At 36.3% G+C, this 16059-nt stretch overlaps 1 protein-coding gene across 1 annotated transcript in view; it reads left to right on the top strand.

The window, feature by feature from the left end:
* Nucleotides 1-16059, top strand: part of LOC106494477 (ras-related protein Rab-10-like) — a 32148-nt gene that overhangs the window by 13631 nt on the left and 2458 nt on the right. The window contains exons 4-5 of the mRNA XM_067290427.1: nt 3514-3603; nt 8832-8933. Coding sequence (XP_067146528.1) covers nt 3514-3603; nt 8832-8933 — 192 coding nt within the window. The remainder of the gene's footprint in view (nt 1-3513; nt 3604-8831; nt 8934-16059) is intronic.

The following is a 16059-nucleotide window of genomic DNA, read 5'->3' as shown; positions in this document are numbered from 1 at the left end:
TAGTGGAGGGACAATGTGGTGTTTTTGTGGGAAAACTCAGACTTCACTGGCAATCTGCTGCAGGGGAGGTTGAGGCCAGCAATTCATGGCGGGTTCTGTGCTCACCATTTAAAAAGTCAAGAGAGAGTTTCTCCCAGTAACCTGTAAGTACAAAGGTGACTTGGTTCTCCTTTGATAAAGATGTTTGCGCTATTTTTAAACACTCATATAGTACTCACATAAATTCACAACACTACTGTGTGATCTTTCTGTAAAATGAGGACAAGTTTTTTGTGTTCTTGCTTGCTATTAATAGCTACATAGTCAAGAAGTGACTCAAGATATGTATTTACCTGATGGGGTGCATGGGTTAGGTGAAAGTTAAGCAGTACTGCAATTAGTTAAGAGTATGGATGGATAGCTCCTACCAGAGCTCAGCCTATCAAGCGCACTGTGATATTACTTTATGCTGAGTCCATGTTCCTAGTCCTGTTTCTGGCACCGCTGTGTTTGAGGCTATGGCGCTGCTCCCTCATGTGGCCGGCCATCACAGCTGCCGGCGAGCTGGCAGTCTGGCTCCTCAGCCCCTTGGCTCCAGCTGCTGCCAAAGCCTTTGACAAACCACTTTTGCCAAAACCCGGTAACTCCAGACTCAACCAAACTGTTCAAAAAATTGGATCAGGTTCAAGAAATCTCATGATTCCAATTTTGGGGGAGATATTTCCTTTTTGGACATTTTCAAATAAGTATTCCGATTATTTTTATTTTAAATTTCAGTAAAATATGAACTTTGAAGTGTTAAAAACAAACAAAGCTTAGGATGGTGAAACAAAAATATGAGTAATTTTTTTAAGGATACCAAAGCAAAACATTTTTTCACTTCTCAGAAAAATTAAACTTTTACTTTTTGTTGCAGCTTAGATTGATAAATTGTTAAAAGTATTCTTCCATGCCATGGACTCTAATAGCTTAGTTAGTGCTGACTTACACAATAGCATCTTAAAAACTATAAAATAACCATCCTTCTATGAATTTTGCATTTGAAAGGTTGATTCCTGAGCTATAAATAAAAGAAGATACAAATAGATAGTGAATTTTTGGAGGCATTGTAGAGCCATATTTATAGCAGATTCAATTCACTGTACCTCTGCTGTTTTTATGCCAACTAAGCACACAGTCAGACTTCTGCCTAGTCATGCTAACTGAACTTTTCAAAACTCTCATCTGGAGGTCTTCTTGATATATATTCATCTTGATATATCTTCTTTTGTTTCCTAAAAGCAAGAAACTGCAAGATCCTGTCTTTAAAAAATGAAGTATCTTTAGTGCTTTGGTGGAAGATGCAATCAAAATGAAAATTCATTATTAAATGATATTAATGTATAAATAATAAATATTTACTGAAATAAATACTTATTGAAAGGCCTGGTATCTCTAACATTCTTTAAATTTTGCATATTACTTGAAACTGTTTAGAAAGAACATTCCTATTGCAAAAAATTTGTGCTTTTTTACAGAAATAAATTGACAAGGTTAATTTCATATTTTTATACAGAAAGTATGTAGTATTTCCCTTTGACCTTTTACTTCAGAGTAAAGTCAAAAGTCACTTGTAAAACCTTCAGCTACATAAAATCTTCTTTCAAATAAAATATTGATTATGTGATGAGATTAAATTGTCTATTTACTCTACCCTGTTTTAGGGACTGATGTATGCAATTTTATGTAGGAGAACCATTGACCTTAATGAGTAAAGCTCCAATGCATTCTGAAACAGCCAACATTTTGGTCTATTAATTCAGGTTAGATTGATTCATTATTTTAGGCCTGTACTTTGTACTCTTATGATGAGTTTACTTCATTTTAATACTACATTATCTTGAACATCAGCTGTGGTTATGAAATGAGATTAGCTGACTCTAAAATGAGAGTGGATTAAAAAAATGAAATGATTTTCCTTAATAATAAATTGTGCCTACTGCTGTATTCATCAGATGAGCCAACTTAGTTGTAGAAGTGCAAATAGACTAAAAATAATGATTCTGTCACTCTTTAATGAATAGAGATTTTTCTTTGCATTTCTCTGAAGGGAGGTATGTGTGCCTGTGTGCATGTGTGTGTTTTGGGGAAGAGGATTTTCTGTACCTGGTTTAGGTTTACAGAAAAGATTCTAAGAATAATAGTTGTTAGGGCTTGAGGTATTTCAGTAGTTAGGTATGTTACAGCAAAGCATGCTGCCCTGAGCCTGACCTGTCTGGCTCACTTGTAGAGCTGGGAGTTAATTCCTTATCCATGGCTAACCATGCCCCAGTTGCTCTCAATATTGCAAATTTACTGCAACTGTAATGATGAATTTTCAGTGTGTTTTTTTTTTACAGAGGTAAGGCATCTGCAGTCACATTGGGTGGATGGGTGTATCTGTGCATGTCTGTCCCTTTCAATCTCTCTCCAGAAAACTTTTCAGACTATTAGCCAGTTCTCATCATCTTTGGAAGAGAGGCAGAGATTATAAAGCAGTATAGGTATTATAAAATAAATGCTTTGAATAGAGATCCGAGATTTCATTATTGTCCTTGTAGAGGAAAGATCTGTAGCCTGAGACCAGACTTTACCAGATATCAGAGAAGCCATGTGAGCATTTACTTTCAGAATATAAGCCATAAGAAATTAGACCACATTGGATTAATTGTCACAAGACTGAGACTCTCAGCTTCTTCCATTTAAGCACAAAAAGTGGTTTTTAATATTATGTTTTTTCCAACAGATGTCAGTTTGTAAATTCCACGTTCTCTTGAGGAACTGTTCCCTTTCCTTGTCATTATTCCAGTGATGTATAGTCATAATGGCTTATCTTAAAATAACACTGGTGTAAAGCATCCAGGGCATTTCACAGTCATCATGTATGCAACAGATTAGTGGAACAAAGGCTGGAGACTAGATCAAAAAGCTTGATTTTTTCTTCCTTCTGAAATCAGTGAGGTTTTTAAATTTAAGAATTAAGAATTTATTAAGAATCTATTGCCTTCTTCCAAGTGTCTTAGAATAATCAAACTTTTATGCTGACTTTGAACATTTTGAATGTGATCTTACTATCTCTATGCAAAAGTTAGGCACAGAGAGGTGCTCTGCAGCAAAGCCCATCCTTTCTACTTGTGAGTACCAGATGTAGACTAATATTAATGGCTAATCCATTAACCTGCTACTTTAGGGAGGGCAGTGTCTATGACTTTGGGGCCACTTTAAAGCCATATTAAACATTTATCAGAAGATGGTGCCCAGGCACCACATACTTTATACCTTATGAAAGGTGTTGCAAGTTATGTCCTGTATTCGTAATCGGCTTTTTTCTGCTCTTTGGAATTTTTGGATCCAAGACATCCTTGGCATCCTGGCAACTGATGGAAAATAGTTCAGGACAAAATTTAGCCTTTAATTTTAAGGAAATAAAATGTTGAGGGTTAGTGTGGGCTAAAGGTGAAGGATTTTGTTGTTTGCTTTTTTTCTTGACACTTATTAATGCTGGTTCTCTTTTAGAAAGCAGGTGATGAAGTGGACATAATACTGCTGGGCAACAAGTGTGATAAGGAAACAGAACGCGTAGTTCCAAAACATAAAGGAGAAAAGGTATGCATTGATCATTGTTACATTTCTCAGGTTCTCCTAAGTATCTCAGTATGTAAGTATGAGCTGTTACATTAAAATGATAATATGTTTCTGAATTCCAAACATTCTGCTAGGAATTGCTCCAGAATAACATTTTTTTAACATATAAGCAGAAATATAGTAAATAAGTACTAGTTGCTTACTTTAGAATACTGATTTTTATTTTAAAAGTTGAAATGTACTTATAAAAATTCTACCGTAATGCCTAAAACTCTTTATTTCAGTTTCTAATTAAAAAATATTTTAGAATCTGCTTTTGCAGAGTATTATTTCAATGTGGAATGCTAGAATATAATACATAAAGCATTTTACATCATTTTTCTGGTACCTGATATACCCATCAATGATTTCTTTTAGCTACAGCCTGGCTCTGAAGAACTGTCCTGGCAGCCTGCACACTGTGATCTGTGTTGACTATGAATAGCCTTTAATAATAATAGCCAAGTACATTAGGGAACATCCAGCTTCCCTACTTCTAAGTGCGGATCTGTGTTGTACAGTTCTGATTACAGTGTTGTTTAGACATGCTGACAATGTGTAGAGGAAGAACTGGTGCAAGTGAGGAGTAATGTTTTGAAGGCAATGACAAATTGCTGTCGCTGTGAACCAGTGAGGATCCAGGAGACGTGCTGTGGCAAAAGAAATCACAATACTGACTAAATGCCCTGGTGTAGCTTGTAGTATATACCAGTAATTTTTGCAGCTGAAAATTGCATGCATCCATTGTAAGAAACTTGGACTGAGCACTTCCATTGTTCACCAAAGCATGGTGAGTCAGGCAGAATATCTTGTGTTTGATGAAAAAACACTGATAATTTCTCATCGATTGTATAATTCCAGATTAAAAAAAAAATTAAAAATAACATCACCTTTTGAACAGCATTACAAACAGAATCTTTTGAAAGTTCACTGTTTGTTCACAGATTTTCAGTGTAAATGTATTGTATCTGTTTAGGTGTAATAAGGTTGTTGAAAAATATATATATCCTCTCAATTGAAGAATACATTATCAGAAAACTGAAGACTTGCTGGATGCATGTGCACAAGAGGGCAGTATTAGGGCTTGCATACAGTATTAACCATGACATTTTCTGACTTCTGAGTACTTAACCATGCAATCAGAATTTCTCTTAATATTGTATTTTTTTAAGAAACAAATCGTTACCTCCTCAGCAATGAGTCTGTTTTCTAGATTTCCCCTGTGTTCTGAGGCAACTCTTCAGTTATACTATTTCTTCTTTTAATGTGATTTCAAAACACTGGAGAATCTGACTGAGCCAGCTGGAGAAAGATCCCATTAGTGGGGAGAGAGCTAATATTGTCTTCTCACTCCAAAGAAGAAAATACCCAGACTAAGAAGGCAAAATTGTTTGATGCTAGCTCTGCCTGTTAATAATTCATTTTAACATATTTCATATTACCCTATGAGTGTGAGCTGTAAGTATTATTCTGTTCAGAGCCTTACAAAGACTCCTAGATTCCCCAGGAATCTTATCAAGTACATTGGAATTTCCATAATAATCCATCATAACTGAGTGGCCATGGTATTCCATTGTAGAGACTAATTTAATGCAATTATTTTTAAAACATTTTCTTATGTAATTCTATCATTTTTAATCCCTTAGAAGCTGATATATTTAATTTTAACACTATGAAGGATTTTCTTGTATTTATAACTTTTATTGATTCACTTTGAGAAGACTTTGAACCCAGCCTTCTTGAGCTCCTCCGCTCTGTCCAAACCAATAACATTGTCTTTCTTCCTAAAAAAATAAATAAAAAAGCTGAAGGTTCTATGACTTGATAGAATGTGGCCATTTTACCCCCTATCAAATCTTCCTGACAGAAATAGCCAAAGAAAATATCCTACATTTAGTTGCTTTTGCTGTCTTCATTTGCCTGATATGAAAACTGATTTTGCAGGAACAATATGAATGGAAAAATGTACTCCACAGTGCTAGGAATATAGTAAACACTTCTCTCTGATTCAATCCTAAGAAATCATAGTAGCCCTTTGCTAAGAAGAAGAGGAGGAGAAGAGTTATTGGCATTATTTATGTTGTTATCGTAAGAAAGATATGAGCTTATTTCACTCAAAATCTCCAAATTATTCTCAAGGGTAATATAAACCTTTCCCAACAGCACAAAAATTTCCCCAATAGCATGATTTCCATCAGTCTTAAATGTATTCAGATATTTTCTTTGCTAATCTATTTCAAGATGCTCCCAAAGGCATAAAGAGTAGTTCTTTGTATTTGCCTTTTCAATTTCTACATGAGCGTATTAGCCAAAGCTCTGTTCATATTTGCATATCACTGCTTTAATGTTGGACTGTTGGGTTTATTCATCTATCTAAATTTGTAGAGATCTTGTCTGCCATGATACTTAACAGTATGCAAGGCGAACAGGAATAATACATCTACAAATCTTCCTTGTCCAGTATCATGGCATAAAGACTATTGAAGGAAGTTCCAAGAAAATGTGGGTGCATTGATAGGTGGAGGAGACAACATAGTAAGAAATGATCCAGAGAATGCTGAAGTACTGAACGTTTTTTTTGCATTGGTCTTCACAGACGGAGCTTGCTCCCTGACCTCTGCATGTACTGGCACGGTTTGGGAAGGAGCAGGTCAGCCAGCAGTGGGAGAGCACCGGATTAGAGACTGCTTAGGAAAGTTGGATGTATCCATGAGGCCTGATGAAATTCACCCAGTGGTGCTGAAAGAGCTGGCCAGTGTGATTATGAGGCCACTGTTGATCGTCTCTAAAAAATGGTGATCGGGAGAGATCCCTGCTGACTGGAAAAAGGCCAACATGACACCCATCTTTTAAAAAGGCAAGAAGGAGGATTCAGGAGCTATAGTTGGTCAGCCTTGCTTCAATCTGTGGAAGGATCGTGGAGCATGTCATCATGGGATCTTTTTCCAAGTAGTACATGAAAGACGAGAAGATGATCTGGTATAGTTAACAGAGGGCAATTTGTGCTTGACCACCTTGATTGCCTTCTGTGATGCCGGGAAACAACTGACTGTGTGGACAAGGGAAGAGTGGTGGAGATGATATGTCTTGAATTTAAAAAGGCTTTTGGCACCATCTCCCATGGCTGGACAAGTGGACTGTTAGGTGGATAGAAAACTGCTTGGACTAACAGATGCAAAGAGTAGTGATAAATTTAATTGCAAATAAGACAAAAAAGCATGCGAGGCTACATTAGGAGAGCAGATATGGGGAGATTACTACCCCATTTACTTAGTGCTGGCAAGGCCACATCTGGAATACTGTGTCCAGTTTTGGCTCTCCCATTTCAAGAAGGATGTTGAGAAACTAGAGAGAGTCCAGCAGACAGCTACAAAGGTGGCTGGGATCTAGCACAGATGATCCATGATGAGAACTGAGGGAGCGGGTAAAGAGGTGGCTAAATGGTGGCATTTATCAGTCTGCCGCAATTGAAGTATAGTTGCAAGAATGACAGAATCAAACTCTTCAGTAGTGGCAGACAATAAAGCAAGGGGCAGTGGCTACACATCCTGACTTGGGAGGTTCAGATTGGAGATAAGGAAACAAGATTCAGAAGGGTGGTGCAGCCATGGAAAAGGGTCCCAGAAAGGTTATAGAATTCCATCCTTGGAGGACTGCAAGACTTGTCTAGGCAAATTAAAATGGTTTGTGTTCATCAGAGTTTCTGTATAGGTAGTCTAACAGGACATGTGTTACATGACACAAAAGAGAAAAAAAGGAATATTTAATAATAGATTCTGTGTACTTTATATACTGCAAAACAGTCTTCTCCACTTTATTATCTCAGTGTTTTTTATTATCTGTAAGTATTTTTGTTATGACCCACTATGCGTGATCGGTTTTCACTGAGACTTTCTAATAGACAAGAGATCTTAACTTTCCTTAACTAGTTGTTGCAGTACCGAAAACCATTCATTGCAGTCAGCTGGAGTCTCTTATGAAACAGTCTATATGAAGGAACACTCCAGACCTCGTCTTTATTTTCAAAATTATATTTTCTTATAGCATTTTTGAAAATAAACAATTTTGCATACTATTTTTTTCCATCTTTAAATCTTCCTTATTATACTTTGACTAAAACTTTGCACAACAATATACATTTTAACTTGACAGTGAAAATTGTACTTGTATGCCAGATGTTGGCATTTTTGTGAAGTGCAAATTTTTTTTAAGTTACTTCTAGAGCTCACTGAAAGCAAGCATAACTGCAAATATTAAAACTTTTTGTCCCAATGCAGAGGCTTCCAAGTAAGTCATTAAGCGGTCAGTAATCACAGGATTTTATATACATTGTAAATAGTAGGGTATTTTCTTTGGATGGGATCATCTTCTCTAGATGTGTAGAGAGAAGGGATCCTTTGCAAAGGGAGAAAATAGACTCTCCCACTATATTTTTCTGGGAGGCAATGATGCAACTTTTTCTTTTCTCCATGGTTTTAACTGTATAAATTAGGGGGGAAAAGTAAGTTCAGGGCCTTCAGGACCTTAAAAAGCTATCAATTTTGTTGGTTTTTTTTTCTCATGCCAACATATCTCTAAACTATCTATCAGGGAAATATGCTGGGGGGAACATGAGTAAACGAATAACATTAACCAATGTAAAGTCTATGCTGCCCTTTCCTTTAAGTATTTTCTCTCTTGTCCTATCTTCATAATATTTTTTCACATACATGTCTGTTCTTTGCTTGCTTATTATCTCTGTGCTGATCTCTCTCTTTGGTAGAAAGCAGTATCTCTTTTTTATATTTCATCACACCTCTTTTTCTACAGCTTTTTTCACATTTTTATCTGTACTTTTCTGCAGGCATGCCATTAGTTTCCTCTAAATAATTGCCTAGGAGACAGTTCATTTTCCAAATAAATCAAAACACTAAGAACAGGCCCACTAGAGTTTGTTCTTCTTATTTACAAGAAAGATAGGCCAACAAAGCTGTTTCTGAAAATGTAAATATTTAAGAAGAATAATTTAAGAGTCACCTGAAATTAATAAACTGAGGATGAATATCAAGTACCTTACTGAGCTAGCATTTACTAAATCAGTTTATATAACATGTTAGAAGCGGTCAGAAGCACCTCTATATTTATTGCTAACAGTATTAGAAGGAGGGTTTTCTTTAAATATTGTTTTTTTCTAAAGACTCTTCATCCTATTGCCTACATTTATTTTTCAGCTTGCTTGGGAACATGGAATACCTTTTTTTGAAACCAGTGCTAAAGATAATGTGAATATTGAGGATGCATTCTCAACCCTGACTAAGGAAATACTGGAAAAGGTAGGCTCCTTTTCTGAGCAGAGTGAGAAAGCGGGATTTTCTTCTGTGGAATTAGGCAGACAAAGTCATAAATACAGAAAAGTTTTAGCAAAGCACAGCCAATGCTGCTTTGGCATCATGTAGTTGTATTTTTGAGGACTCCTGTAGCTGTTGCCATGCAGGGGAATTTGGGTAGAAGAATCCTGGGGAGGAGAACAATGGAGAAAGGGAGCAGGTAAAATATGGTTCAGGGAGGAGATGAAAATTAAGAAAAATTGCATTTGTGGCTTTCCTATCCACATTTTTCTTCAAGGGAGAGGTTAATAGCTATAGAGTGGTTCCAGTTTTGTGCCAGGATATGCCTATATATATTCCTGTAGGTTTCCTCAGGATATGCACTCTGTAAAGAGGCTGTGTGCTGATGGAATGAGTGGACCTTGTATGTTCAGCTATTAAATGTTTTATCCAAAATTCAGAGCTCTTTGTTCAGATGATCTACATTAGTGCTGTTGAAGTTATCAGAACCTAAAGATTTCAGTTAATTATTGATGGAATCAATTCTGTAGCTGTCCGTGTCAGCATCTCTAACTACCTAGGATGTGTTGGCATAGAGGTCCTTACAACTCAGAGCTGCAATACTTATATAGGACTGAATTATTGTTAATTAGCTATGAAAATGTTTTGCATCACAATTTATTTTTAGACAGTAGAATATTATTTTAGACATTAATGGATGTTCTTCATACAATGTATTATCATTACCATTCATCACCAATATTAGTTATACAAAACTAGCCTTCCATTCAGAATACTCTTGAAGTCATAATAAAGATAAATGAACAAAATTACAGACAAAGTCACAAGTTGCAGTGTTTTGATTAAGTAGCCATAGGGGATGGTCAGAATAATAGCTCAGGGCTGGACTGCTTCTAAATCAAGGTCCTGGCCTATTATATAATAACGCAAGCTGTAGTTGTTTGTTTGTTTGTTAAATATGCTTTTGACTCCCTTAGCATGAAAATGAAACTCAGCAACTTACTGTCAAATACCATTTAGAACAGAAGGATTATAGCAGGTCCTTGAATAGTTGGCAAAAAGTCTCAAGTAAGATAATTCTAATTTTCTTGTAAACAAAAAAGACATTGCTGTAAATAAAGAATACATTTGTTAGTGTGAAGCATGAAAACTACAAAGAAATAACTGTGATCATATCTGCTGCAAAGACAAATACCTGTCAAGCTAATATTTCTGCACAGCGTGTTTTGGTAAGATCTGAGAGAATTCTCTGCAGCATGTAGAAATGATGTTCGGGTATTTTTCACTCCTAGATTGCCTGCATCCATTTTACTTTAAGTGGAACTTCAGTATTGCTACTCATTCTCATGAAGATTCATGTTTTCTGTACATGAATTTCAACATGATTCAGATCATGTTGAAAATATTGTACTTCAGTGTGGCTTTAATTAGAACTGCTTGAGAATGCAATTGTGTATGTGTGTTTGCAAAATATGTCTACAAGGATTTACCAAATTTGTCTGTAGTAACATTCACCCTACCTAGAAATGTTTGTAACCCCTGATGGGGCCTCATGTGCCATTACTTTGGTGAATAATTTGCCATTTTTAGGGAAATGCATTTGGTGATTTAGACAAGGGCTCTTTCACTTCAGCCCATCTGGCTTTCCCACTCACCTGCTATGACAGAGTTCACAGTTAAAAAATAAAAAATAAATCTACCACACAGTTTCATCATGGTTTTCAGGTTCAAGAAAATAATTTGCTTGTTCACAAAACTGTGAAATCTGAATGTACTACTTGAATTTTAACTTCTTTTAACTGAGGAAAATTTGGAGAAGGGAAAATGCAGTAAAAAGTGTGACCAGTAGCTGTGAAAAATGACATGATAGATGCCAGTCTGAGATCACTCCAGTGGTACACCCATTCTGTAATGGTAAAATATGTACTTGCTGATTGTAAGAAGGAGCTACAGTGTTGCACAATGTTTTGGCCCAAGACACCTGTGTCTGAGGTAGAAGGATATTGGGCCTCACTTACTTCTGCAACAGAACCGCCTGCCCTGGACTGATGAGACGCTTCAGTGGAAGCATGTCACTGCTTTACCAGTCCCACACAGGAAACTCATTTTAAGGAGCTCTCGAGCAAAGTCTATTAGGGTCATGCTCTTAGGAAATAGGTTGGGGTCATTCAGAAATAAGATAGAGAGATGGATAGATACATACATACATACAAAAAAAGATAGGCAGGCAGGCAGTAGACAATTTTCAGATGCATTGCAGTAGGTTTTATTAATCCTAGGAAATCTAGGATTTTTTATATATACACTTTCGTTCACCATCTACAGGCATTTCTTTATTAACTAAACCTACAGAAAATGCTTCCTGTAGATGGGAAGGATCAATGTGCAGAGATGTAGAGGTCATACAGAGGTAATGAGCTTCTTGATTCTCTTGAAATTGAGAGCAATTTGTGGTTCAAAGGAGCATTCTTGATTGGAAAAAAAACATGGAAATGTGTCAGACTTAAAATTAGGAAGTCATTGTTTTGTGTTGCATTTTCCTATTTGTAGAGTGGTGATTTAAAACAAGAGAGCATGCTACCTCTTCTTTTGTATTTTTACTTTTATTCGGCTTAAGATGGGAGAAAAATTCTGTATCCCAGGGATTTCACATAACTAAAGCACTACATAGCCTTTCAGATATTTATGATCTATGAAAACCATTCTACACTGGTCTCAGTACCACCGCTCTAACTTACACGTATAGTCTCATTAAAACAATCAGATATTATTTTACAGCTTACAGCTTACATTAGTGACAGCTTATATTGGTAACAGCTAGGGAGTTGTGCCATTTTTCTGAGAATGGCTAATTCATGTTTTTTCAAACAATCATTATTAACTCATTTGATTTTATTGGAAAGGCTGTAGTGTCAATTAATATTTTTGTCACTTAAGTTATCAGGTATTCCAGAGGTTTGCTTAGATATGTTGACAAATAACAACAATATTTTACTTTTTCACAGTTCTTATGAGTCTGATTTCAGAAACGCCTAAACCTGCTCATTAATAGATGACAGCTGTTCCTTAAAACTGCTTCTGGTTACCAGTGAAATATTTGTAATAGTTAGTCAGGACATAAAAAAACAACCAAACCCCCAAAATACCACCCGGTTACTAATGCAGTTAGTATTTGCACTTTTGTGTTGTTTGGTTTAATGGCTGAAGAGCAGTAGACTTCTCAAGTAGCTTTTAAAAAAATATTACAAGCTTTTGTATTTCTCTCTTTCTGGGTGTGGTGTCTGGTATTTTTCTAAAGTGGAAGCAGAATGAGAGAAACTATTTAACAAAAAGAAAAAAGAACTGAAGTTTTTGCCCTTTTCTGAAAACTGCTATAAAATCAGCCAAAACTTATGTCTGCCTACTTCCCAAAAATGATTAACTATCAAGATTGTTTTGATATAATATCAAGTAAACATATATTTCCTGAGCAGAGAACAGGCAAAATCCATTTAAGAACCTTCCTTGTGCTGTTGATAGTAACATGTAAAGTTTAACAGTTCAGTGTAATTTGAGATGAACATTCAAAAGTATCAGACTTCAATTTTGTCTTCCCTTGGTCTATTTAGCTTCCTTTCTAATGGCAACAAGGTTTTTAGGTCATGCTGTGTTTCCCATTCCTTTGCTCCTAAAGTAACTTTGGAACTTGCTAGCTGATTTTAACTAAATATGATAGGGACGTCAAACTAAAAGATAATTAAGCTCCTGAGAAATTCCTTGGGAATAAGGTGCTGGATGAAGGGGAGGCAGAGTACTCTGCAGAAGGGACGTCTCCACCATCAGTTCGTACTGTATTAGACAGAGATGACTACAGAGTGAGTTGCAAATGCTTCAACCAGCCACTCCAACTAGAGCTTGCATTGTAGATATCAAGCTTAATTCCCTGCAAGATGCAAATCCATAGGAAGTCAGACTTCATTATTGCCAAGGATCATGGAATTGTTAGTTTGTCTAAAAGATCCCTGTGTCTCAAGCAGTGCGCATTCGGTATTTCTTTTTTGCCCTCCGTCATGCATGGAGCCCCAGGCTTTATTTGCCCTTTATTTATCTTTTACTGACCGCAGAATATTAATTTCTTCATGAGGTTTTTCATAATACTCTTAATGCTGTATTTTGGATCTATTTTAGATTTTTATCTACATAACCTTCTTACTAACACTAGGTAGTATATTCTGCATTGCACACATGGGAATCAAGGTATAGAGATTAAAGCAAAAAGGGTAAATGGTATCAATTCACTTGGTGTTGGAGGAATGTAGGGCATAATTTTACTACGTAGTCTTGTTTAATTCAAAAAAAAAAAAGTCTGCTTTGGGCATTGAATGAGCCAGATTTATTCTTCTGGAAATGGCAGCATATAATTAGGTCGTGAAAATCAAAATTTAATCATAAGGTTTATTTAAGTATATGGGATGAGACTCAGCATGTAACCTTAGCCAGCTAAAATTTAGGTGACTAGTCTGGTGTAGTCGTCTAGAATCTTCTATATCCAGTGGAAAGAGACATGTCTTTTTAGGATAAAATCATGTTCTGGAGGTGCTTCCCTTTCCATTGATTACAGAAGACTCCATATCTCAAACTATATGGTTTCATATGATTAAAGTTAAATGAACTCTACTCCAGGAGACCAAAGTTAAGTTACACAGTTGGCTTATTTCTGACTTTTGTCTCTGAAAGATTTTGACTTTGCAGCCTGATTGCGCTCTTAAGATATGTTTTTTGAGATGGAATGATATTAATCCTTACACAGATGATAAGTAGGATAAATTGAGGATTCTGAGTCTAAACACAGTTGTCTTTTGAAGTTAATGAAGTATCCAGTTGCAGTACTACGTTGTTATAGTCTATATGGTATTAACAGAAGAGGGAGATAGAGACCCACACGTTCCACGCATTATATATGTTCTAGACATTGCGGGACAGTAGGATTTAGGAATAACGAGTTTCATTCCAATTTCTTGAGGAAAATATTCTGCAGTGGTTAGATCCCTTTGTTTCTGACTCCTTATCCTCTCCTCGTCTTCTCCTGCCCCTGTCTCTGCCCCCAGAGTGATCCTTTTCTCTGCTAATATATCCCTGGCTCTTGCTGATACTGCTTGTGCCCTGTCCTACCCATTCCTGTTGTGAAAGGAGAATCTTGTATTTTGAACAAGTAATTTCATCCCTAGAATTACAGAAGAAAATACAAGGAAATACAGGCCAGGAATATGGCAGGACTGATCTTAATAACTGGGGTCTCTCTACTGATGGTTCAGGCATAGAAGTCACATTAACTTAATTGCGAAAGGTTCTTTGCCATACTTTGCCTTTCTTTGCCAAGCCTCACTATCAAATATAAACAAAATAGTCATTGGCTATGATCATTTTATCATTAGAGAGAATAAAAATCCCCAGAACTTAAACAAATTACAAATAATAGTAACTTCAGTTACAGTCCATTATGCTTGTTTCTCTAAATCAGTCTTCCAACAGGCATTCTGGGTCTACCTTTTGTGGGGGCATTGAAATATATAGGGTAACTCATAGCATTCCTCTAAATCTATGGCGAAGCTTGTCTCCAAAATAATGAAACCATATAAGGATATCAGAAATTGATGCCAGAGCAGGTGAACCATGTTTGTTTTAACACTGATGATTGGAACAGTTTTTCAGCAAGGAACAGGCAACTGATGTTAACTAAGATATAAAAATTTACTCCACTAGAAGGCATTCAAAGAAATTCCCTAATGTTTGGATGACATTTCTATTTGTATACCAGCTTAACTTTTGTTCCCTGATCAAGAAAAAGCCAAAGACATTTGGGATACCAGCCATCTCATCAAAATTTAGAAGTCTAGAAGTTAGGTATCTAGTATAAGTTAGTAATTTAAACTCTCCTTATAGTTAGTGAAAAGAGACAAAAGACTGTGTGGAGCGGTTCATCCTGTCTGATCTTCAGCACTGACACTGCAGAGAGCTTAAAAAACTGCCTTAAACAGATGCCTGTCTGTTATGAGAGACACATCTGCTGTGCTATTCAACAGCAAAAAAATAGTATTTTATAGCAGTATATTTCAATGTCTCATTGAAATCACTACATGGAAAAATGACATCTGTTTCTTTCATGGTATTTTCAAAACTCCATTTTGCCCAAGATGTTGAAATGGAAACTTGAGCTTCTCGATACTGTTTTGGTTCTTCTCACCTTTTCGCTGTTTTCTGTTGTTTGTGGGCCGCTTTCTAGAGGAGTGAGTTTCAACAGGTTGGGTTGAAATGGGAGCTAAAATGGTAAGTGCTGTGAGGGAGGGAGCCATGAACCAAGAATGTTGCCTGCCTTGTTCTCTGCACTGGGAGGAATCTGCATACCTCCCCTGTGTAATTTCACAAGAGCAGGCTGCCACACCTCTTCCAAGGCTTCCCTGAATTTGAGTACTGCGGGGGACTGTGTGGGACTGGCGTATTATCGGTTCTGCCATTTATGCAGGTCGCTTAGTATCTCTTCAGTTTATGAATATGTATGTTTTAAATGTATGGACAGCACATTTGCTTAAATGAATCCTAAATCCTTATTTGCTTGAAGAAGATCCTATGTGAAAGTGGCTCATCAAACTGAAGTGATCCTTAAAGCCTTCATGTTTAAATGGTTTTGAAAACAAACTATTACCTATTCTTCATCTGTGGAGAGGTGGCTTTTGTCTTTCTGTCCTGGATAATTTATTGATTAACTATTATCAGATAATGAATTTACAGTTAATATGAACAATTTCACTGTCAAATAGGTTTTACCATTATTAATCAGTTATAGTATTAATGATCTTTGCTATACATGAACAGTTTACTAGCCATCCAAAGTACTATTAAGCAGTAAAATATTTGCAAATAAGCATTTTCAGCATTTAGGGAATATATGTTTCTCCCCTTTAACTGGAGGCATGAAGTTAGATATAACCTGGAACATTTTAAAATTACCTGTTTTCTCTCAAGTTAAATAAAATTCTTCTACTATTTAAACTGAAGCTTTCCCTTGTGGAGAAAAAGCAGGGGTGAATCAAAATCTACTTACTTTATGTCCACAATAATTAATGCTCGGTGT

This window comes from Apteryx mantelli, chromosome 2, assembly GCF_036417845.1.
Source record: "Apteryx mantelli isolate bAptMan1 chromosome 2, bAptMan1.hap1, whole genome shotgun sequence".
Classification (NCBI taxonomy): Eukaryota; Metazoa; Chordata; class Aves; order Apterygiformes; family Apterygidae; genus Apteryx; species Apteryx mantelli.
This window is presented reverse-complemented; position numbering and strand designations above follow the sequence as displayed.